At 49.0% G+C, this 22,826-nt stretch overlaps 1 protein-coding gene, 1 long non-coding RNA gene and 1 other non-coding gene across 3 annotated transcripts; 1 reads left to right on the forward strand and 2 right to left on the reverse strand.

Moving 5' to 3' along the window:
- Window positions 1–3,696: 3,696 nt before the first annotated feature.
- Window positions 3,697–3,803, reverse strand: LOC124511999 (U6 spliceosomal RNA). The gene has a single exon (XR_006962037.1). It is a non-coding gene; the product is annotated as a U6 spliceosomal RNA (small nuclear RNA).
- Window positions 3,804–5,334: 1,531 nt separating this feature from the next.
- On the reverse strand, window positions 5,335–13,323 carry LOC124510856 (sialic acid-binding Ig-like lectin 5). Its single transcript, XM_047077532.1, has 9 exons — window positions 13,178–13,323; window positions 12,688–13,092; window positions 12,237–12,515; window positions 11,995–12,042; window positions 8,517–8,774; window positions 8,152–8,436; window positions 7,740–7,839; window positions 7,367–7,448; window positions 5,335–5,653 (listed from the first exon to the last, which is right to left on the reverse strand). Exons 1-9 carry the CDS (start codon window positions 13,236–13,238, stop codon window positions 5,480–5,482), a joined length of 1,692 nt encoding a protein of 563 aa, XP_046933488.1. The 5' UTR covers window positions 13,239–13,323; the 3' UTR covers window positions 5,335–5,479.
- LOC124510861 (uncharacterized) lies at window positions 13,061–22,420 on the forward strand. Its single transcript, XR_006961770.1, has 3 exons — window positions 13,061–13,227; window positions 22,075–22,213; window positions 22,339–22,420. It is a non-coding gene; the product is annotated as an uncharacterized LOC124510861 (long non-coding RNA).
- The last annotated feature ends 406 nt before the right edge of the window (window positions 22,421–22,826 follow it).

The following is a 22,826-nucleotide window of genomic DNA, read 5'->3' on the forward strand; positions in this document are numbered from 1 at the left end:
GTAAAGCTGCGGAAATGTACTTAATTGCTTTGTAACTGGCCAGGAGTTAAGCAGTGTCTGCGGTCACCTTGAAAAGAAGAACTGGGGAAAGTTGTCGGTCATTCTGCATGTGTGAGTGCATAGGAGCTCAACCCTAACCCAGTGGTTCTCAACTGAGCACATTTGTGCACCCTCGCCATGGACATTTTGAAATGTCTGGAGACATTTTTGGTGGGTACCCCTGGCATCATGTGGGTAGAGACTAGGGCTGCTGCTTAACATCCTACAATGCACAGGACAGCCCCCTGCCCTCCCACACAATGAAGAATGATTCATCTCCTAATGCCCACATATCAATAGTGCTGAGGTTGGTTAGCAATGCCCTAACCCAACCCATGGGAGAATGCAGGGTTGGGGGTGGGGCTCAGGTAGGAAATGCAGCTTGTCTGAGGAAGTGGTATTTGAGCCAGATCTCAAAGGGTAAGTGTACACTGTGAAGATGGAGAAAGGGGACAATATCACAGTGAGGTGGAACCGTGTGAATAAAGCATAGAGAGCACAAGGGGCTGGGGATGTTCAGGAAGTGGCAAGGATGTGGCCAATATGTGTGAGGGGTGGTGGCTGAGGGAAAAGGGTGAGGCAGGTGACTGTGGGATTGTGGGAATTCTTGAGCAGCCCTCATTAGAGTGGACACCATCTGGAGGGAGAGGGGCAAGGAAGTTAGCAAGTTAGGGACAGATGTGCTGATGGGGAACCCAGAGGCTGGGGAACTGGCTGTTTCAATGGTCCGGGGGTTGGGGAGAGAAGTCAAGTGAGATTTGATCTGGGCATGCAGAGGAGGGGAGAAACTGGGAACTTGGTGACTCATGGAAATGGTCACTGAGAGAGGTGGAAGTGAAACTAAATCCTGGCAATGAAGACTTGAAATAAGACTTACACTTCTTCTTTGCTCACTTGCCTTTCTCTGGAACCACGGGGCTGCCTGCTGGATCCGGGTGTGGGCGGAGAATCTGACATCACATGTCTACACAGGTTGAAGCCTAGAGATGTGTAGCCAGTGGAATGATTACTGGGCAGCGTTTGGCCCTTGGCTGAGTGGACTTTGACCAGGCTCCCAAGGCTGCTCACCACACACTGGGCACAATGCCACCCTGTGCTCATTAATTGCCTGCATTCTCAAATGAGTGAGCTAGGGAGTATTGTTATCCTCACTTGATGGAGGAGCAAGGGGAAACAGCAAGAGGTCAAATGGTGAAGTGGGCATTTGAATCCCAGCAGAATGACTGAAGAACATAAACTATTTTTTTTTAGTCAAGGGAAAATTCATGTAACATAAAATTAACAAAATTTGAAATTAATTCATTTTAAAAATATCTCTTTTGAGAGAGACAGAGAGAGATCAGGGGAGGGGCAGACAAAGAGGGGGACAGAGGATCCAAAGTGGACTCTGTGACAGCAGAGAGCCCAATGTGAGGCTTGATCTCACGAACTGTGAGATCATGACCTGAGCTGAATTTGGACACTTTACCGACAGAGCCACCCAGGAACCCCAAAATTAATGATTTTAAAGTGAATGATTCAGTGGCGTTTGGTACATTCACAATGTTGTGTAACCTCTGCCTCTATCTGATTCCAGAACATTTTTATCACCCCAAAAAGAAACCCTTACACCCATTAAAGCAGTCATTCTCCCTTCCCCCCTTTCCACAGCCCCTGGCAGTCCCTCATCTGCTCTCTGTCTCTATGAATTTACCTATTTTGTATATTTCATATAAATGGAATAATATAATATGTGACCTTTGTGTCTGGTGTATTTCATTTAACGTATTTTTGAGGTTCGGGCATGTTGTATGTATCAGGGCTTCGGTCCTTTTTATGGCTGAATAAAATTCCATTACATGGATAGACCACATTTTGTTCATCCATTCATCCATTGATGGGCATTTGGGTTGCTTCTACCTTTTGGCTATTATGAAGGGCCTTAAACATTCAACTGCTTTCCCCTACCACCTTCATAAAGACCACTTAGACGGTCTCTAGATCCTGTGATTAAACTACAGTGGAGAGATGAACAGGGTTTCTGGGGTTCCAGAGGAGGGAGTTCCAGAATCTTCTCCAAGATAGCAGGAAGGGGTGGAAGAAGGTTTCATGCTGGAAGTTGGGCCTTGAGTACTAGTGGGCCTTAGGGACACTTTATACCATGGCCAAGGGGACCTCATAGCCTCCAATGGGGGAGGAGAGGATGTGGACTCACCAGGTTCAAGAAGTGGTTCAGACAGTGGCCTCTTAAAGGAACAGGCAGAGAAGACCCTAGATTGGGGCCTGTGAGTGTGGAGAAGGGGAAGAGGTCTGTTTTGCAAGATACCACTGAGGGCCAGATCAGAAGTTGTGCCCTGGTGGGAAGTTGCAGCTAATACAGGCACAGGAGTATGAGGCTCTCCTTGAAGAGATAGCAGGCACCATGCCAGCGGATGGACATTCCCACACCCTGGGTGGAGAATTGAAGGGAGAAGCCGACTTGAGGGAAGGCACAGAGCCAGTTTGGGATGCATTGAAAGTGAGGAGCCTGTGGTCCTTCAGGGAGAGATGTCCAGGAAAACATAGGGATTTAGAGTCTAGGAGAAAGTCTTGGGCTGGAAATACAAGTTGAAGGCACATCATCCCCTTGCACTCAAGTGCAAAGCATTTCAGAGCTTTCCTGAGCCCACTGCATGTGCTGTGTCCAAGGCTGGGCTCTGAAAACATAGGGCCAGACATAGTGCTGTCCTTGCCTTGGGGGAACTTATAGTCTGGAGAAATCAGAGTTAAATTTGCAAGGATAATCTTTTTAAAAAATGTGAACGTAGGGGCACCTGGGTGGCTCAGTCAAACATCTGATTCTTGGTTTCAGCTCAGGTCATGATCTCTTGGTTTCATGAGATCAAGCCCCACGTTGGGTTCTGGGCTGGCAGCACAGCACCTGCTTGGGATTCTCTCTCTCTCTCTCTCTCTCTCTCTCTCTCTCTCTCTCTTTCTCTCTCTCTCTCTCTCTCCCTTCCTCCCTCCCTCCCCCACTCACGTGTCTCTACCTCTCAAGAAAGAAAGAAAGAACGATGAATGCAAATTTTGTTAAAGAGTACTATTCATGTAGAAAAGGACACAAATCACAGTGTGTTACTCAAAAATGTTGCACAGAGTGACCACATCTGAGCAGTTAGGACCCAGATCAAGACACAGATCTTACCTGGAGCCCTCACGACACCCCCACAGCCCCCTTCCAGTCACTACCCACCCCCGCCCCCCCAACAGTAGCCAGTATCTTGACTTCTAACAACAAAGATTAGTTTTGCCTGTTTCTGAACCTTATAACAAGGCTGTCACATAGTGGGGACTCTTGTGTCTGGGTTCTTCCACTCCACATTATGTTTCTAAGATTCTCCCTTGTATGGGTTGCTCGTTTCCTTCTTCCACTGCATGGATACTCTGTCAACTATCTACCTGTCTTAGTGCTGGTGGGCATTTGGACAGGTTCCATTTTTCAGCCATTACAACCACAGCTGCCATGAACTTTCTCACACGCATTTGGTGAAATGTTTGTGCGCCCCTCTGTCGGATACACACGTTGCAGTGAAATTGCTGGCTCCTGTGCTCAGTGTTAGTAGAGAGTGACAAACATTTTTCCAAATGGTTGTACCAATTCTCACTCCCCACCCTGGCCCAGCGATATATGAGAGTTTCAGTAACCCTCTCCACATCCTCACCGACACTTGCTATTCTTGTCGAGGGGCCATGCTAATGATCTTCTCTGGATCGTCCCAATTTTAGTATATGTGCTGCTGAAGCACACTTGGTATTCTTCAAGAAAAAAAATTTTTTTTAAGTTTATTTATTTATTTAGTAATCTCTACACCCAACGTAGAGCTCAAACTCACGATCCCGAGATCAAGAGCCGCATGCCCTTCTGACTGAGCCAGCCAGGTGCCCCAAGGAAAAAAAAATGTTTATTGTGGTAAAGTATACTGTTTTAAAGGTACAATTAGTGGCATTAAGTACATTCACATTGTGTAACCATCCCCATCATCCATCCCTAGAACTTTTTAAAGTGAAATTCTGTGCCTATTAAATGCTAATTGTCCACCCACTCTCCCAACCTCTCAGCTCTTTGGTAACCACTATGTACATCACTTATTTGTATTGTGGTAAAAAACCAAACCAAACCAAAACAACATAAATGTCTACCATCTTCAACATTTTTTTTTAGAGAGAGAGAGAGAGAGAGAGAAAGCACACACATGCAAGAGGGGGACGGGCAGAGAGAGAGAGAGAGATAGACGGAGACAGGGAGAGAGGGAGAGAGGCAGAGAATGTTAAGCAGGCTCCATGCTCAGCTAGGAGCTGGGGCCCCATCCCACATCTGTGAGGTCATGACCTGAGCTGAAATCAAAAGTCAGACAACCGTCTGAGCCACCCAGGTGCCCCACTCTTAAACATTTTTAAGTGTACTAGCTACATGCACATCATTGATCTCTAGAAAATCTTCATCTTGCAGAACTAAAACTCTACCTATTACATAGCAGCTTCCTATTTCCCCCTCCCTGGGGGTTCCCCAAATTTCTAAGAATTTGATTACTTTAGATACTTTGTATAACTGGAATCATGCAGTATTTGTCTTTTGATGGTGGTTTATTTCCCTTAATGTAATGTCTCCAACACTTGATATTCTTGATATTGTTATTATTTTAGCCAATGTGGTCGTTGTGTTGTGGCACAGCATTGGGGGTTTTATTTGCATTTCCTTGGCAGCTACTGAAGTTAAACACCTTTCTATCTGCTAATTGGCCCTTTGGCTTTCTTTCCTTTTTATTGAGTTGTCTGCTTTTTTCTTACTGACTTTTGGAAGATCCCTATATATTCTTTTTATACTGTGGATGGATCCTTCGTTAGATACATGTATTGGGAAATATCTTCTCCTGTTAGTTACATGCAGAAAGAGATTTACAAGGCGCCTGGGTGGCTCTGTCAGTTAAAATCTAACTTCAGCTCAGATCACGATCTCACCGTTTGTGGGTTCAAGCCCCATGTCGGGCTCTGTGCTGACAGCTCAGAACCTGGACCCTGCTTTGGATTCTGTGTCTCCCTCTCCCTCTGCCCCTCCGCTGCTCACGCTCTCTCTCTCCTTCAAAATTATTAAACATTAAAAAAATTTAGGGGCACCTGGGTGGCTCAATCGGTTGAGCATCTGACTTTGGCTCTGGTCATGATCTTGTGGTTCATGGGTTCGAGCCCCGCATTGGGCTCTGTGTTGACAGCTCAGACCCTGGAACCTGATTCAGATTCTGTGTCTCCCTCTCTCTGTTCCCTTCCCCCGCTCATCTGTGCTCTCTCTCTCTCTCTCTGTCTCTCAATAAATAAATAAACATTAAAAAATTTTTAAAATAAAAATAAAAAACATCAGTGCCTGACACGCATTTCCTCAGAGATGCCCTGTCTGGGCTCCTGAGGGGGGCTGTGGGTGGGGTCGTCATTTCTGGGTCTTGATCTCTGCATACTCGGTGGTCTCCCGGTCCTGAAAGTTGTGTGGCCTCAGCCCGTGGAATGTGAGGGAGGCGTAGTGGAGCTTCCCCTCTTTCTCTGAGGGGAAGGCAGCTGCGGCTGGGGAAAGGGGGTCTGACCGGCTGTCTGACTGGCTGTGATCCTGAGTGGGAGGAAAGAAAGGCATTTGAGCTGGCCTTTGGGTCTGGAGAAGGGAAGTAGGGGCTTGGGGAACACTTAACCATTTATCCACTTCATGCCCATTTCCTGAGCATTCATTCATTCACTCACTCACTCACTTATTCATTTGTAGCTTTAACAAATTTTCATCATAATGGCATTGATTCCTTGCAAATCCCCCCACCACTCCCCTATGGATGATTTAACTGTTGTCATTCCATTTTATAGACAGAGTGTGCAAGGTCAAGAAACTCTTTAGGACACACCATCTCTGACCTCAGACAGCCTATCTGACCTCAGACAGACAATCCCAAGAGAGGACCTTGCCTATGAGGGCAAGGAGACAGTATCACATTGTCTCTCTCACACACACACGCAAATTATCTAATTGCACATTGTGATTTGGTGGGCAGAAGAAGGGTGCTAAGGGTGTGGGTGAGAATCACTGAGGCGTGTAGGAGCTCTGCCTCACCCCCCGCCCCCACCCAGAGGCTCACAGGGTGCTGGGGACAGGCCTGCGGTTATTACAGGGAGGCATGATGAGTTTCCCTGCATAAGGCAGGGGAATATTGAGACTGGAGTGTGAAAGGCGATTAGGGGTCCGGCTGGTACAAATGGGGAGGGACAGAGGAAATCATGCATGCAAACGCACAAAGTCACAGAGAATGAGTCCTGCCTGGGGATAGGGAGCTCCTTTTCAGGGCATGGGACAGATCACAGAACACCAGCCCAAGGAAATTGTGTAAAATACGTGTAAAATACGGTTGCTCCTAGCCACATGTGGCTACTGAGTACGTGAATCATGGCGATTCCTCATGGAGGTGTGCCATGAGTGTGAAATAAACCTTGGATTTCAAAGACTTGGTACCAAAGGAAGGAGAAGAAGAATTAGAAGAAGAAGAAGAAGAAGAAGAAGAAGAAGAAGAAGAAGAAAGAATGCAAACTATCTCATTAATAACCTATACATTGGTTATTGATGATGTGATGGTGAAGTAATATTTTGAATATACTGGGTTAAATAAACATATTAAAATAGATCTCATGCTTCTCTCTATTTAAAATTTTTTAGAGTTTATTTATTTTTGAGAGAGAGAGAGAGAGAGAGAGAAACAGAGCATGAGGAGGGAGGGTCAGAGGGAGAGGGAGACACAGAATCTGAAGCAGGATCCAGGCTCTGAGCCATCAGCACAGAGCCCGACATGGGACTCGAATGCAGGAACTGTGAGATCGTGGCCTGAGCCTAAGTCGGATGCTTAAACGACTGAGCCACCCAGGTGCCCCTCTCTACCTTTTAAATGTGGCCATTAGTAACTTTTAAGCTACGCACATGGTTCACATTATATTTTTGTTGGACTCTGCTGATCTAGACAGTGGGGGGGGGGCAGGCACAGGGGTGACAGCTGTTTGGGAATTTCTTGCCCAAAGCTTGGGAGGAGAGGTGGAGTTGTGGAGAGTGAGGCCAGTGCCCCAAGAGGGAGACAGTGGGGGCTCGGCAGGGAAGGGTCTAAATGGAGGAGAGGGGAGAGGAAAAGGTGTCTCTCCAGTCTTTGAGATGAGAGCAGCCAGAAATCCCAAGAGAGGACCAAATTTGGTGGGGGGAGGGGTGGTCAAGGAAGGACTCATTTTTGGCATGCCGAGTGAGCCACCTCATGGCCCAGCCCAGGACACCGGATAGAAAGATGCCCACGCCACTCACCTGGGAGACTGTATTCAATGTGGGATGGACGTCATTCCTGTGCACTGCTTTCCCGGTTGATTTCTGCCTGTAGGTCTTCACTCTGAGGAGAGAGATCAGGACCTTTCAGCCTGGCTGGCTCACTGCTGGGACCCCGGAACTGTCTGGCTGCAGGGACCACAATGAGAACACATCTTCCCTCCTTGCAGACAGCAACCACCCACCCCATATGGGGAACAGACTACTGGCCCAGGGGTCAGGAGGCTGAATTCCTGATGCAGCTTCAACCCACTGCGCTCCTCCAGCTCTGGGCTTTGAGTCTGGGAGATTTTTCTGAGTCCCCTCCCTGACCCAAACTCGCGAGGCCCTCGCCCAAACCGGGGCCACCACTCACGCGAAGAAGATGATGAGGCAGAGACACAGAGCAAGCAGGGCCGTGACACCAGCTCCCCCAATCGCCCCCTGAAGCACACCTGTCCTGGGCCCTGGTCTCCCTGCAGGTAAGAGGCACCCGGGGTAAACTCCAGCACCATGAAGTAGAAGTAGGCACCTGAGCCTCCAGCCTTCTGGAATCCATGACCCCGGGTTGTGCCCACTTCTATCCAGGACTGGCTCCTCTGTCCCCCTGTCCCTCTATGGGATCCCAGCCACTTATTCCCCCAGCCCCTCCCCCACCAACCTTCCGGTGACTTGGACCTCTGGCGCCCCTTGGCCCAGAGTCAGAAGCACTTCTCTGCTCCATCCTGCCTCGTGCACCTCCTTCCTCCAGGCATCACCCTCCCCTCACCCCGACACAGCCCCCTGACCTGGCAACAGCAGGACGGTGGCGCTCTGTTCCCCATGCACATTCCTGGCCTCGCAGCTGAGTCTGAGGCTGGAGCCCAGCGGCTCCATGAAGCTCAGGTTGCTGTTTGCCCAGGGCCCCTCGGAGCTGGAGGTGACGGTCAAGGAGGCATCGCTGTGGTTCCCCTCCAGCAGCCCCTCCCCCAGCCGCCAGTGCAGGGAGGGGGGCAGCTGGGATTGAGCAGAACAGGTGCAGTGCAACCCCTCACCCTCCCAGGAGCAGGAGGGACCAAACAGCTTCGGGGGTTCTGCAGGACGACAGGAGAGGGATCAGAGGAGCCCCACCTCCCAGGACCCAGGCATCCTTCCCAGGTGTGCTCCAACTCACTCTTCACAAGGAGGCTCAGGGATGCTTCCAAAGAGCCCAGCGGGTGCTGAGCTCGGCAGACGTATATCCCATGGTCCCCCAGTTCCACGCGGGGCAGTTGCAGGATCCCGGGATTTGAGGGTTGTGAGGGCTTCAGGGTCAGGCTGCCCCGGGTCCAGCTCAACTTGGCAGGGGGGTTACTGTTGTGGTCACAGACCAGGTGTAGGGACTGGCCCTCCTGGACTGGGAGAGATGAACCGTTGCCCAGAGCCTCAGGTGCTGGCAAGACAGAGAACAAGTTAGGCCCCGGCCCTCACCAGGGGTATTCTGTCTCCGTCTCTGTCTGTGTCTGTGTCTCTCTCTGTCTCTTTCTTTTCCTCACATCATTTAAGTCTGTTTCTTCTCTTCCACAGCATGATGGGCTCTTACGTTTGGGGTCAGCCCAAGGGGACAGAGCTGGGAGCGGGCCCTACAGCCTTTCTAAGAATCCCTCTTGTATTCGTCTGAATTGCCTCGTTTCTCACCCACCTACCTCAGCCATCTGTGCCAACGCAGATCCCAGATTTGCCTCTAAGAACCTGCCGTTCTGTCTTTCACTAAGTTCACAAAGACCCGTCTCATTTAGCCGGGTCTGAGAGTTCACAGTCTTGTGAGCGAGATGCCCCCAAATCACTGTGATGTGTTTTGTGACAGGGGTCCGTTGTGCAGAGGGAGCCCTGAGGATGGGAGTTCAGTGACACTGTCAGGGCAGGGAGGGCTTCCTGGAGGAGGAGAGGCTACAGCAGAGCAGAAGAGGGGCTGGGAGCTGGCTGGAAGATGATGCTGGTAAGGAAGAGCAATTGAGGGAGGCAGACACAGAAAATGCAGCTACGGCTGGGGCGTGAGAAGGCCCTGCACGTCAGAGAAAATCAAATAGTCCTGTAAGGCTTGAGTGAATGTGTATGCTTGGGAGTGTTTACATATGAGGCTTCTGGAGGTTAAAAAAGTAATATTAGATGACAGAAAGGCAGAGGTTTGAAAGGAAATATTGGTACACCCAACATTACTGGTAAATGGTTAACAACCAGCTCACTGGGGAGGGAGGAGGGGAGGGAAAAAAAAAAAAACAACCCTGACTTGTGACCTTTGCCAATTTCCTTAGTGTAAACACATCCCTCCCGGCCAATTTCTAGCACCCAACTAGATGTCACTGAACCCAGAGTTGAGGAAGCATGGACACAATTGGCTCCCGCCTACCAGTGAAAGCCAACTCCAGGAAACCAATGAATGCAACACTTCCCCTCAAAAGAAAAAAAAACAAACAAACATGTTTTTGCCTAACAAAGTCACCACAGGCTAAGTCAAAGAGGCCATTATTAGGCTGCAAATAAATCCTTTCAACTAACATACAACTGATTTCCTTCATATAAAAAGAGCTTCTTCAAATCACTAAGAAAAAGTCCACAAAGAAATACAAATGATTCTTAAACGTAACGAAACATACACAACGTTGTTTACAAAATGATCATTCAAATTAAAATGGCAGTGAGTTCACGTAAGATATCAGCAAGGATGAAAATGAAAATGTTCAGCAGTTTGGGATTATAAACAAAACAACTTCCATACCAAAGGATTTGGCAGTCTCTGTAGAAATTACAAACACACCCTTTGATCTGGGACTTTTCTTCTTGAGACAATTATCTTATAGACACATGTACACATATGGGGAATGTTTGTACGAGTTATTTGTTGCAGTATTATTTGTCTTATCAAAAGTCTGGAAACACCGTGGCTTTCCACCAATGGGGACTAATGAAGTACTTTACATTGTAATATACTTCGAATTAGAAGACCATGGAGTCGTCAGGAAGCATGAAGAAGGTTTCCTATGTACTCATAGACAGTCATGGACTAACGTCACTTAGTTGGGACAAATGCATCATGGCGATGTAAGACTTTTAACAACAGGCAAAGCTAGGTGAGGGCTTTATGGAAACTCTGTGTACTATATAAACCTAAAATTATGCCACGGTGAAAAGTCTATGAAAAATAATAGCCAAGTGAAATAAGTCAGTTTGAGAAAGACAAATACCATGTGATTTCACTCATATGTGGAATTTCAGAAGCAAAACAAATGAGCTAAGGGGAAAAAATAGAGAGAAAGACAAACCAAGAAACAGATTCTTAGCTATAGAGAACAAACTGATGGTTACTGGAGGGGAGGAGGTGGGCAATGGGGAAATAGGTGATGGGGATTAAGGAGGGCACTTGTGAGCACCAGGCGATGTATGCAAGTGTTGAATCACTATTTCATACACTTGAAACTAATATTACGCTATACGTTAACTAACTGGAATTTGAATAAAAACCTTAAATAATAAAGACGTAGAGCAGCGTATACAATATGGTGTGTAGGTATGTGTGTGTTTTTAAATGGAGATGCGTAGATTACGTTTAGAAAGATAACCAAGAGGGGAGATACACAGGTGCTGAACAGTATTTTATTCTTATTCAGTTTTGCCAGGGACTGGAATGGGTTCCCTTCAAGCTCAATGTCCAAGCCCTAACCCCCAATACGGTGGTATTTGGAGCCCTTTGGATGGGCCTTTGGGAGGTGATAGGGTTAGATGAGGTCATGAGAGTAGGGCACTCAGGATGGGGTTAGTGCTCTTATAAGAAGAGACACCAGACATCTTTCTTTCTTGCTTTTTTTTTAAATAATTTTTTAATGTTTATTTCTGAGAGAGAAAGGGAGAGAGAGAGAATGAGCAGGGAAAGGGCAGAGAGAGAGAGAGAGAGAGAGAGAGGAAGACATAGACTCTGAAGCAGGCTCCGGGCTCTGAGCTGTCAGCACAGATCCTGATGCAGGACTTGAACCCACGACTGCAAGATCATGACCTGAGCCGAAGTCGGATACCCAACCGACTGAACCACCCAGGTGCCCCAGAAAGCATTCTTTCTCTCAGGTGCGCTAGAGAAAACACGGCCGAAAAGCAACCCCTCTCACCCAGAGTGAGCTCTCCCCTGGAACCATATTGGCTGGAACCTTGGAAGCTTGACCTTATATTTGCCAGTCTCCAGAAATATGAGGAATAAATGTCTGATGCTGAAGTCCCTCAGTCTGTGGTATTTGGTTCTGGCTGCCTGAGCAGACCAACACACTTTACGCTTACTATTTTAAAGAATATCATGTGAATGTTGAAGGAAACTGCAGGAATAAGCAGGGTCCAGATCCTAAGGGAACAGGGCGAGATTTGGGAGGAGGACACAGCCCTCGCACCAGGGAGCGGCACACCCATCAGGTATGGAGGTTGTGCAAAACCCCTTGGGAACAGGGTCAGGTGTGGGAGGAAGCCAGTTTGTAAGCTGAGGATCCAGTGCGGGGGGCTGTCCCACCTCCGCTACCCCACACCTGGCCTGAGCCTTTCTCCCACCTGAGTTCTAAAACCCCAGCTCTGCTCTGAGGGGTGGAGACAGACGCCCCTTCCGCCAAAGCCTGAGAGAAGAGGTTGCGTCCTACCTGTGCCTTCTCTCGGGAAAACGCTGATGGTCAGGTTCTGGGGCGCATCTGGACAGATAGACATAATTGTTTTCAGAGACAGGAAGATGAGGGTTGGCCCTATTCTCCCAGAAACTACAGAAATAGGAAAAGGGTGGAGTTGCGTGTTTCCTTTCCTTCCTCCCCAGAATTCTAGACCCTGCCTCCCCCACCCCCAGCACCCACTGTCCTCAGGGACCCTGGCGTCCTGGCCTGGCACTCACAGGACACGTTGAGCTGGATGGTCCTCTCTGTGCTCACGTTAGCTCCAGGGAAGGTCACTCGACAGGTGAGTTTGGTGCCATGGTCCTGGGGCCCCGGGGTGAGGGTGAGCACCGAGGAGAAGTGTGTCCCGTGGCCCAGGGAGGTGAGGGCATCCCCGATCCAGGAGAAGGTCGGGGGTGTCCCCCTCTTACAGGCCCAGGGCACACTACAGGTAATGTTCTTGGGCTGGCCAGATTCTAGGGGCCCCTGGATGTGGATGTCAGGTGTCCTTGTGAGAGCTGAGGGAGAAAGAGAGACAGAGACCCAGGCCCTGCGTGTGCCCCAGAAGCAGCCTCTACACCAGGCCAGCCGTTTCCTCCCAGCCAGGATGGAAATCAGGGGGTCCCCTCCCGGACCTGCCCTGGGGCCCTCAGGACCCATGCATGTCCTCTCCTTGACCCCACTCCTTACTTGTCACATGCAGGAAGAGCCGGTAGTTCTTGAAATGATATTTCCTCCCTATGTAATTGTATTTCACATAAGACCCTCTCTCCACCCTAAAGAAGTATGTCCCCGAGTCCCTTTTCTGTGCGTCTCTGATGTCCAGGGAGCAGTTGTAGTCCCTGAGGTCTTCAGGGAGGTGGAAACGGCCTTGGGTCTCCTGCTGCACTTCACGATTGGGGTTGTTTGTGGCCACTGGAGCACCTTGCTCTGTATTGGTCCCTTCCCGGAACCAGTAGCCGTGAGTTGGGTCCTCCTCAGTGTATTGGACTGGGGGGTAAGAGAAACTGCAGGGCACGAATGCACATAGACCCTCCTGCACCATCATGGGTGTCTGCACTTGCAGCTGAAATTTGGAGTCCTGAGACTGGGACCCTGTGGGGAATCAAGGGTCAGTGGCAGCCCCTGCCCGCCCGGTCCTCTCGCCTCCGGCCCCGTCCTCTCGCCTTGGCCCACTCACCTGCACACAGCAGCAGCAGCAGCAGCAGCAGCAATGGTGGCATCTGTGGGGTAAGAGTCATGGTGCCTTGGTGTTACAGGACGGGGAGGAAGCCCCGATAGGAAGCCCAGGGCTGATGTCTGAAAAGTGACTGCCCGTAGAAGAGGAACTTGTCTCCAGCATGCTCTCGGAGGTGGCGTGACCCTTAAAGATTAACCACTCCTACTTTCCAGATGGGGTTCCAGCAATCCACTGCCCCCCACCCCGGTCCCTGTCCGTGGCCTGTCCCTCCTGCCCCTCTGTCCCTACCAGGAGGGCAGGCACTACCCGGCCAATGACAGCTTCTAGAAGCCCAGAGGGTCAGTCCTGCCAGTTGTGGGGCTCAGGAAGGGGTTTAACCACTCTGCGCAGGGGAAGCTTGAGGCAAGAAAGATGGGGACAGGTCCCGCCCCCCCCCACACCCCAGGTGAGGGAGATGATGATTAATGAATGAATGAACATGACAACTGCATCATCACCATCTCCTTTCAGGGGAGTGGAGTCAAAGGGGAGAATGTCAGACTTTGTGTCTGGTCTTGAAAACTTCCCTAACACCCAAAAAGACAGAGACACTCCAGGCCACGCGAGCTCCTGTTGGTAGAGCGTGAGCTGGTAAGAACACAGGCAGGGTTTGTAGGAAACCCCATTGCTCTGTGCAGCTAGGAGGTGAGTTCCCAGGTCTGAATGGCCAGAGTGGACGGGACCAGGACTCCGAGGGGGATCTTGAGCTTCCTGATCAGCTCATAGCCCCCTGCCCCAGGCTTCCCTGGGGTTGCACGCACCAGGCCATGCCTGGGAATTGGGCATTTGCTGCAAGATGATAGCACAGCATGACGTTGAGGGAGAATGCCCAGGTGTGCCTGGCCCTCCCAGCCTCCAAGCCTCAGTTTCCTCAGGAGTCCCATGGAAGGATCACAGTCAATACTTTGTCTGGGGGAGAATCCCACAGGAGGACAGGGGTGGGCATTTTCCGCAGATGCGGGTGTGGCCATCTTGCATGTCAAATGCCTGGTCCTGTCCATTCCTCAGTGGTCATTCTGAGTCCTGCCTTTAGTAAGAAGCTCCTGGTGGTCAGCCCTGCCCTCAAGCTTCTTGGTGGCACCGTGTTGTGATAACCCTAGCAAACCAGTGCCTGGGGTTTTTGAGAAGACGGATGTGTTCATACAAGAAAAGTGCTCCCAGCAGGCTGGTCTGGTCCACCCTGGGCAAAGTCCGCACAGTGGCCAGTGGCGGGCCCGTAGGAGAGGGCTGATCTGAAGACGGAGGAAAAGGGAAGGGACAGATTTGGTAACGGTCTCTTCTGTGCTCGGATCTCTGCCTCACTCTTACTTAACCCCAGCCACACTTCCCCTTCTCTCCCCAGGACAGGACAGGCTCCGTGGGCCTCTGTTCCAGCTGGTCCCTCTGCTGGCTGAGCTGCTCCCGTCTTCCGAGCAGGGAGTCCTGGAGGCTGGGCTGAGTTAAGGCTGACCTTGGCGGAGAAGCAGCCAGGGCCAGGATGGGGGAATCAGAGACACAGTCACAGCCTGGGGTGGACAGGGCTGACCCAGGAGGGAGGATGGATGGGGCTGTCGGAGCCCGGAGGAGGGGGTGAGGATGTGCCTGGACGATGGGACAGCTGAGCCAGAGCTGGAGGGTGAGAAGGGTTTTCTGGGAGGCAGGCTTGTCTTATTCCAGAGAGCAGGTGGTGTGAGCAGACGGGGGGTCTGCCTGCAGCTCTGGCTGTGTTCTGGTCAGCCCCTGTGCATGTCAGTCATCAGACTCTCTGCTCCAGGGGCCAAAGAAATCCAGTCTGATCTGAACCACCTCGTTCCCCCACCCCCTCCTCCGCCTCCCATCTTCCTCCCTCTCCTCCCCCTCCTCATCCTCCTCCTCCTCCCCTCACCCCCTCCTTCTTTCCCCCCTCCCATCCTTCCCCATCTTCCTCCTTCTCCTCCTCCCATCTTCTTCCCCCTCCTCCCCTTCTCTTCATATTCCTTCCCCTCCTCCCCATCTTACTCCTCCTCCCTAACTTCCTTCCCCTTCCTCTTCCCATCTTCCCCCTCCTCCCCCTCCTCCTAACTCCCTTCCCTCCTCCTCTTCTCCTCCTCATCTTCCTCCTCCTCCTGTCTTCCTCCCTTTCCTCCTTCCCCACTCCTCCTCCTTCCCTCCTCCCCTTCTCCTCCCCATCTTCCTCCTCCTCCTCCTCCTTCTGTTTTGGGAAAGAGAACGGCAACTGAACCACCCGATGAGCTCTGCAGCCAATGAAGCTCATAGGTGTCCCAAGCAGGGGACCCTGGCTCCTCTGACCAGGTCTCTTCATCAACACCCGAGTTATCACGAAGACACCCCAAGGGCTTCCTCAGGGAGCCTAGAGTCAGGGTAGAAGGCGCTGGAGTATCCAAAAAGATGTTCTATTGGGTTGGGGTGGGCCCAGGACCATGGGAAGATCTTTCCAAGCACCCTTGGGGGGCTCCTAGTATGTCCCATGAACTCCTCTCACACCCCCATGGGGCCCTCAGAGAAGGATTGAGAGGGAACTCCAGGAACAGAGGCACTTTGTAGCGCACCTCGGCCTCCCACATTGGCCCGTGACCCCAGAGCCCAGCCATTTTTGCCCCCTGCTCTTTCACTCCCCGCTCCCCTTAGGTGACTTCACTTTGCTTCTCACTGGTCCTGGCTTCGTGTCCATCTTCCAAAGGCCAAGAGATGTTTCCATCTTCCCTGTCCATTCCCTGGTGATTGGCCTCAGTTCTTCCAGACACAGGCCAGCAGCTGGGCTGGCGAGGTCTCTGGATCTGCTGATTCAAGGACAGCAGGGACAGGTGGATGGTGATGTTGGTGGGCAGGGGAGGTGTGTACGAGAACAAAAAGGTGGCCCACATGGCAGAAAGTGGCACAGAGTCACAGGGCAGCTCGACCTTTCTCTTCCGCTGGGACATTGGATCTGTCTGGTCTGAGAACTAGGACCCCAGCCTTCCCAGAGCAAATCTCCCTGCGTGAGGAGTCAGTGGCTAATGCCTCATCTTGTGTGGTTGTGGTGTTTGTGTCTCTGTAGTGTATGTGTCTGTGTATATGCATGTGTACTTGTGTCTGTAGTCTCTGTGTGTGCCTCTGTTGTGTGTGTGTTTCTTTGGTTTGTGTATATATATGTGTGTGTCTGTGTTTGCTGTCTGTGTGTGCATGTCTGAGGTATGTGTGTCTGTGTATATTTGAAGTGTGTATGTGTCTGTGTATCTATGCGTGTCTGTGGTTTTTGTGTGTATTTCTGTATTGTGTCTGTATATATGTGTGTGTGATTTCTGTGTGTGTATTTTGAGCTGTGTCTGTGATCTCTATATATGTATCTTTGAAGTACATGCGTGTCTGTATTTGTGTGTATGTGTGTCTGTGTCCTCTGTGTGTGCATATTTAAGTTGTGTGTATGTGTCTATATAAAGGCTTGTGGTGCGTGTGTGTATATGTGTGTGCACTCAAACGTCAGTTTCTCAATGATAACATCCACGGACAACATATTGAGGAGTATAATCCATTTCATATCCCCTATATATCTTTCTCTTTTGTTTTTCTTCAAACTCCTTATCATGAATCAATATAACACATAATCTGCTTAATTATTGTCTGTCTCTCTTGTCATTAAAATGTAAGCTTCACAAAGGAACTTGTATCTCCCATCTACTGCTGAATCCACTCTGACTATAAAGATGGCTGGCATAACATTAGGGGATCAATGAATACTTGCTTTGAGAATTGTAAGGATGTTGGGGTGCCTGGCTGGCTCGGTTGGTGGACCACGTGAATTTTCATCTTGGGGTTGTGGGTTCGAGCTCCATGTTGAGTGTAGAGATTACTTAAAAAAATAAAATCTTGGGGCGCCTGGGTGGCGCAGTCGGTTAAGCGCCCGACGTCAGCAAGGTCACGATCTCCCGGTCCGTGAGCTCGAGCCCCGCGTCAGGCTCTGGGCTGATGGCTCAGAGCCTGGAGCCTGTTTCCGATTCTGTGTCTCCCTCTCTCTCTGCCCCTCCCCCGTTCATGCTCTGTCTCTCTCTGTCCCAAAAATAAATAAACGTTGAAAAAAAATAAAATCTTAAAAAAAAGAATTGGGGCACCTCGGTGGCTTGGTTGGTCGAGCGTCTGACTTTGGCTCAGGTCATGATCTTGCAGTTCGTGGGTTCCAGCCCAGCGTCGGGCTCTGTGCTGACAGCTCCAGAGCCTGGTTCCGATTCTGTCTCCCTCTCTCTGCCCCTCCCCTGCTTCCTCTCTGTCTCTTTCTCTCAAAAATAAATAAACATTAAAAAAAAGAATTGTAAGAATATTTAGAATGAGTGAAATAAGACTGCTGGCTGTCTCCAATGAAAAAGTATGTATTCTTTTTTTATTAATTTTAATGTTTATTTTTGAGAGAGAGAGAGAGACAGTGCAAGTTGGGGGGGGTGCAGAAAGAGAGGGAGACACAGAATCTGAAGCAGGCTCCAGGCTCCAAGCCATCAGCACAGAGACCAATGTGGGGCTCAAACTCTCAAACCGGGAGATCATGACCTGAGCCAAAGTCAACACTTAACTGTCTGAGCCACCCAGGTGCCCCAAAAAGTATGTATTCTTTAGAGCATACCCTTTTGGGGTTATCTGATTCTAGCATTTTATTGCCTTCGAACTAATTTAATTTAATTTAATTTAATTTTAATTAAAAAAATTTTTTAACGCTTATTCATTTTTGAGAGGGATAGAGAGAGCATGAGAGAGAGAGAGAGAGAGTGAGAGCATGAGCGGGGGACGGGCAGAGAGAGAGAGGGAGACACAGAATCCGAAGCAGGCTCCAGGCTCATGACCCATCAGCACAGATCCCGACGTGGGGCTCGAACTCAAAAACCGCGAGATCATGACCTGAGCTGAAGTCCAACACTTAACTCACTGAGCCACCCAAACGCCCCAAAAAGTATGTATTCTTTAAAGCATACCCTTTTGGGATTATCTGATTCTAGCATTTTATTGCCTTTGAACTATTTTATTTTATTTTATTTTAATTTTAATTTTAATTAAAATTTTTTAACGTTTATTGATTTTTGAGAGAGAGAGAGCATGAGAAAGAGAGAGACAGCATGAGCAGAGGGAGAGGCAGAAAGAGAGAGGGAGACACAGAATCCGAAGCACGCTCCAGGCTCATGACCCGTCAGCACAGAGCCCGACATGGTGCTCAAACTCAAAAACCATGGGATCATGACCTGAGCTGAAGTCGGGCACTTAACCGACTGAGCCACTCAGGTGCCCCAAATTTTATTTTATTTTTAATGTTTGTTTATTTTTGAGAGAGAGAGGCAGACAGCAAGCAGGGGAGGGGCAGACAGAGAGGGAGACACAGAATCCAAAGTAAGCTCCAGGCTCAGCTGTCAGGACAGAGCCCGACACTGGGCTCCAACTCATGGGAGCCATAAGTTGGATGCTTAACCAACTGAGCCACCAAGGCACCCCTCTCTGAACTATTTTAAATGCTATGATTTATAGATAACTAATAACAATGCAAATAGTTCTTGTCCACAGACATGCATATACATTCTGTCTGGCTGGGGTGGGGGTGGGGGACCTGAATCTTCCTACCAAGCAAGTTTTACATGGTTCACAAATTCATTTCAATATTCCTTTACCCCATATAAATTTGTGCATCTTTAATTTCTGCCTGGTCCCCTCGTTCATAATGAATTAAATAAAATGCTGTTCAGTGGGTATAAAGTTTCAATCATGCAAGGTGAAAAAGTTCTACAACATAGTGACTACAATTAACACTAATGTACACGTAAAATTTTGTTAAGAGGTTAGATCTGATAGTGTGTGTGGGGTTTTTTTTTTTGCCAAAATAAAAAAATCTCTTTTTTTTAATTTAAATTTTAGTTAGTTAACACACAGTGCAATATGGGTTTCAGGCGTAGAATTTAGTGATTCATCACTTACATACAACACCTAGTGCTAAAAAAATCTTTAACACATGTTTATTTTATATCTATGTGAGGGTCATGATGTTGCCTTTAAAAATGTTATTCTTTGGGGTGCCTGGGTGGCTCAGTCGTTTGAGTGTCCAACTTCAGCTCAGGGCATGATCTCACAGTTCATGGGTTCAAGCCCCACATCAGGCTGCCTGCTGTCAGCCTGTCAGTGTGGGGCCCACTTCGGATCCTCTGTTCCCCTCTCTTCACCCCTTCCCCAGCTTGCACTTTCCCCAAAATAAATAAATATTTTTAAAAAAATTTTATTCTTTGATAGAATAAATAAATTAGTCTGTGCTTCTGTGCATGTGTTGGCTGTTGGCTTATGGTGTGCTGTAGGCATTAGAAACTGGTCCCTGCCCGCCCTGAGCCAAGTAAGGTGGTCCATGTAACAGCTTGAGCTCATCTTAAAGGATTTTGCTATTTCCACTTGGGCAACTGGGAGGCAATGGAGGGTTAGAAGCTGGAAATGACACTTGGGCTTTTAGAATTCTCTCTGGCTTCTCTGTGGAGAACAGATTGGAGGTGGGCAGAAAGCAGGTGAGAAGATGAATTTCCTTGGCTGTGTATTTCTGTTCCCAAGATAGAAAGTGAGTCCTTGGGAGCAAGAATGTGCATTTCTCACAAGCAATTGTAGACTTGGTTTGCACCCAGTAATGACAAATTCTATAGGAGGTGATAAATATGTGTCAAGTGGCAATATTTATATAAAGGTAAACACACAAGTAGTAGAATCTTGCATAAAGTATAGCTTCAATTTTGGTGAAGAAGATGACATATAAAATGACTTTCCCCTCCTTGAATCTACTCACTCACAACTATAGGGAATAGTTTGGGAGACCAGAAGTGACAGGTGAACAAAAGTTTATTCATTTGTGTGTGTTCAGGGGCAGAGAGAAATCAGCAAAGTGCCTCCTTATTGTGCAGAGGTGGGTGAGGGGTGGAGAGAAAGGTTTGGGAGACAATGATTACAGTGCCCCCATGTCTGGCCCCTCCTTTGGACTCCCATGCCCAGGACTTTACCTTATCCTAAGAGGCAAATAATCTCCAGTTCTTCTCATCTTTTCTTTTCTAGAAGTTTCCAACTCTGCCTGTGAAAACCTGAGTGTCCTGTAGAATGCTGGCTGTGTGGGTGAATAGTGGTGAACCCTGCTCTGGTGTTTGGGGGACTCAGATAAGGGGTTGCCTGGGTAGGAGCCTGATTGCCTGGTGTAGTAGACCCTGGAGGGGCCACAGGGGAGGAAGCCAGCTCCCATGTGGGCACTCCTGAGCAGGGTGAGGACCAGAAAGAGGAACATATGAGGGGATTTGGGCAGGCATGAAGTTCCTGTTTCCAACCCTATCAACAGGACCCAGGCTTCCTGCCACTTCCCAGCTCTGGGGCTCAAGACATCCTGGGCTAGTAACTGTAAGAGTTGCTGGGGCAGTAGTTGAGGTGCGAGCCTTGGAGTGGTTGAGACCACGTAAGAGGGACAAGGAGGCTCCCAGACAGAAATGTGAGGAAACATGGAAAAAGGAAAAACCCACCCCAGACTGAAAGAGTGAAAACAATTTAAATGGAGAAAGAAAAAGAAAAGCATCTCTGAAGTTATTCAGGCTTGGTAGGAAGACAGCTACAAAATTAAACAGAAACCTTATTTCTCCCAAGGTCTTACAACAGGTCTAAATACCATAAGGACCTCCTCTTTGAGTGATTAATACTTTCTTGCCAGAAATTCCCAAGACTGGCTTTATTATTCCATCTAATTACTGGAGACACCTATGCCTAAACCTCACCTCAGGACAGCACCTAATCCCCGGTTGACACCTTTTTGGGACAAAGCGCCCGAGTCTGACGAGGGAAGCACACACTACGGGGTCCCAGACATACCTGACCAACATCATTGACCTAGGATGTCACCAGACCCTTCCCTGGGCTCCTCCCACTCTGCACTGGGGGCTGATAAATGGCTCTCCGGGCGGGCGCTCTCCGTCCACCAGGAGACGCTGACGCCTGGAGAGCCCTAGGCAGGGGAGCTGGTGCTGTCCGTGGTGCTGAAACAGGGTCGCACTTTGAGCTCCGGTACCTCCCAGCTCAGCAGAAGGGCTTGACCCAGATGCTTATGTTCCACTTTAAGGCCAGGAGGTCAAGTGGGTGGAGTTGGATGGAGCCAGAGGAGCAGTCAAGAGTGAGTGGTGCTGACCTCTCTCTCCTTCATCTGCGACCCCTCCTGTTCACTCTCAGGCATTGTTGCTCCTGTGGATGACGTCCGTCTGCCCCATTTGGTTGAGCCTTCTTGCTAAGGCCCTCTGCTTACTGGCCTCTGTACTGCTCCTTTAATATAGCTTACTTCATCACACACACACACACACACACACACACACCTTCTGAAAGTGAGGAGGCTAGTCTTCACGTTTGACAAAGGAGAACTTAGCGTCAGGGTCAGAAGTATTAGACAGCATGCTTGGGTCTCTTTGTCCCTTTCTGCCCATCTGCCTCAGTGTTTCTAAGCAGGAGATATCTCAAGTCTGATGAGGAAGGTAAGCATTTTCTGGACACTTGTTTCCAGCTCTAACTGATTCCCCTTGTGGTGGTGGTCCTGCCTGATTGTCAGAAGAGCTCCCCTTCCATCCAGGAGAGAAATGAGCCTACCTGGCTGCCTCCTGTTTCTCAGTCAGGACTTGGGAAACAATGGGTCTGAGTGTCTTTCCTCTGATAGGTGGGGGTGGGTGGGTGGGGACTGAGATGTTCTGCCTCTGTGTTGTTCCCCTAGTCCTGGAGTCCCAAGCCAATTCACCTCGTACTCACACTGTTTCAGAATCCTCTTTGGGTTCTTGCACAACTTAAAGGATTTTTAGTTGTGAGTGGAGGGAGGAATGATGGGATGATGATAACTTGTCTGGGTTGGAAATCTAACCATTAACTTTTAATGTTTTCAACAGATGGTTGGCTCATGTCACCCAGCTTGACATTAACATAAACAGAAGTCTGACTCAGCTGTCCCTCCTGGATGTAAGGCAGAGAGAGTTAGGCCACAGACATTTTTTTCACGCCACACCAAAATCCTCCATTTGTTTTTAGGTATTACTTTATGATTTTATGGCATTATGCTTTATCCTTGACATGGTTTCGGTGCTACTGGGGGGTTTGGGACTGTTTTATTCAAGATGATTTTTATTTTAAGTAAAATATTCATTTTTTTTTAGGAGGAAGATTAAAAATTCCTGCTTGGGGGCGCCTGGGTGGCACAGTCGGTTAAGCGTCCGACTTCAGCCAGGTCACGATCTCACGCTCCGTGAGTTCGAGCCCCGCGTCGGGCTCTGGGCTGATGGCTCAGAGCCTGGAGCCTGCTTCCGATTCTGTGTCTCCCTCTCTCTCTGCCCCTCCCCCGTTCATGCTCTGTCTCTCTCTGTCCCAAAAATAAATAAACGTTGAAAAAAAATTAAAAAAAAAATTCCTGCTTGCCTTCACCATCTCAACCCTGACATCTATTTTTTTTTAAGTTTATTTTGAGGATAAGAAGGTGCCAAATAGATGATGACCTAGTGATGGGTCTTCCTGGAGGAGAAATGTGGATGCAAGAAGATGGTGAGGAATGCACAAGCATGGGAACACTTAGAGAATGATATGAAGGATCGCTGAGCTAGGATATGGAGATGCACAAATAGACTGGGAAAGATTAAAAACAACCTGG

The sequence above is a fragment of the Lynx rufus genome, unplaced genomic scaffold, assembly GCF_022079265.1.
Source record: "Lynx rufus isolate CCGP_SWC_20201006 ecotype Redwood Valley unplaced genomic scaffold, mLynRuf1.p SCAF_16, whole genome shotgun sequence".
NCBI lineage: Eukaryota > Metazoa > Chordata > Mammalia > Carnivora > Felidae > Lynx > Lynx rufus.

What these genes read in the sequence shown, in the direction of transcription:
- LOC124510856 (XM_047077532.1), bottom strand. Translation starts at nt 13,238, where the DNA reads ATGACTCTTACCCCACAGATGCCACCATTGCTGCTGCTGCTGCTGCTG. An exon ending in TTTCCCGAGAGAAGGCACAG is followed by an intron (nt 8,775 to 11,994) that starts GTAGGACGCAAC and finishes CTGTCTTGCCAG; the next exon opens with CACCTGAGGCTCTGGGCAAC. An exon ending in CACCGTCCTGCTGTTGCCAG is followed by an intron (nt 7,840 to 8,151) that starts GTCAGGGGGCTG and finishes TCTTACCTGCAG; the next exon opens with GGAGACCAGGGCCCAGGACA.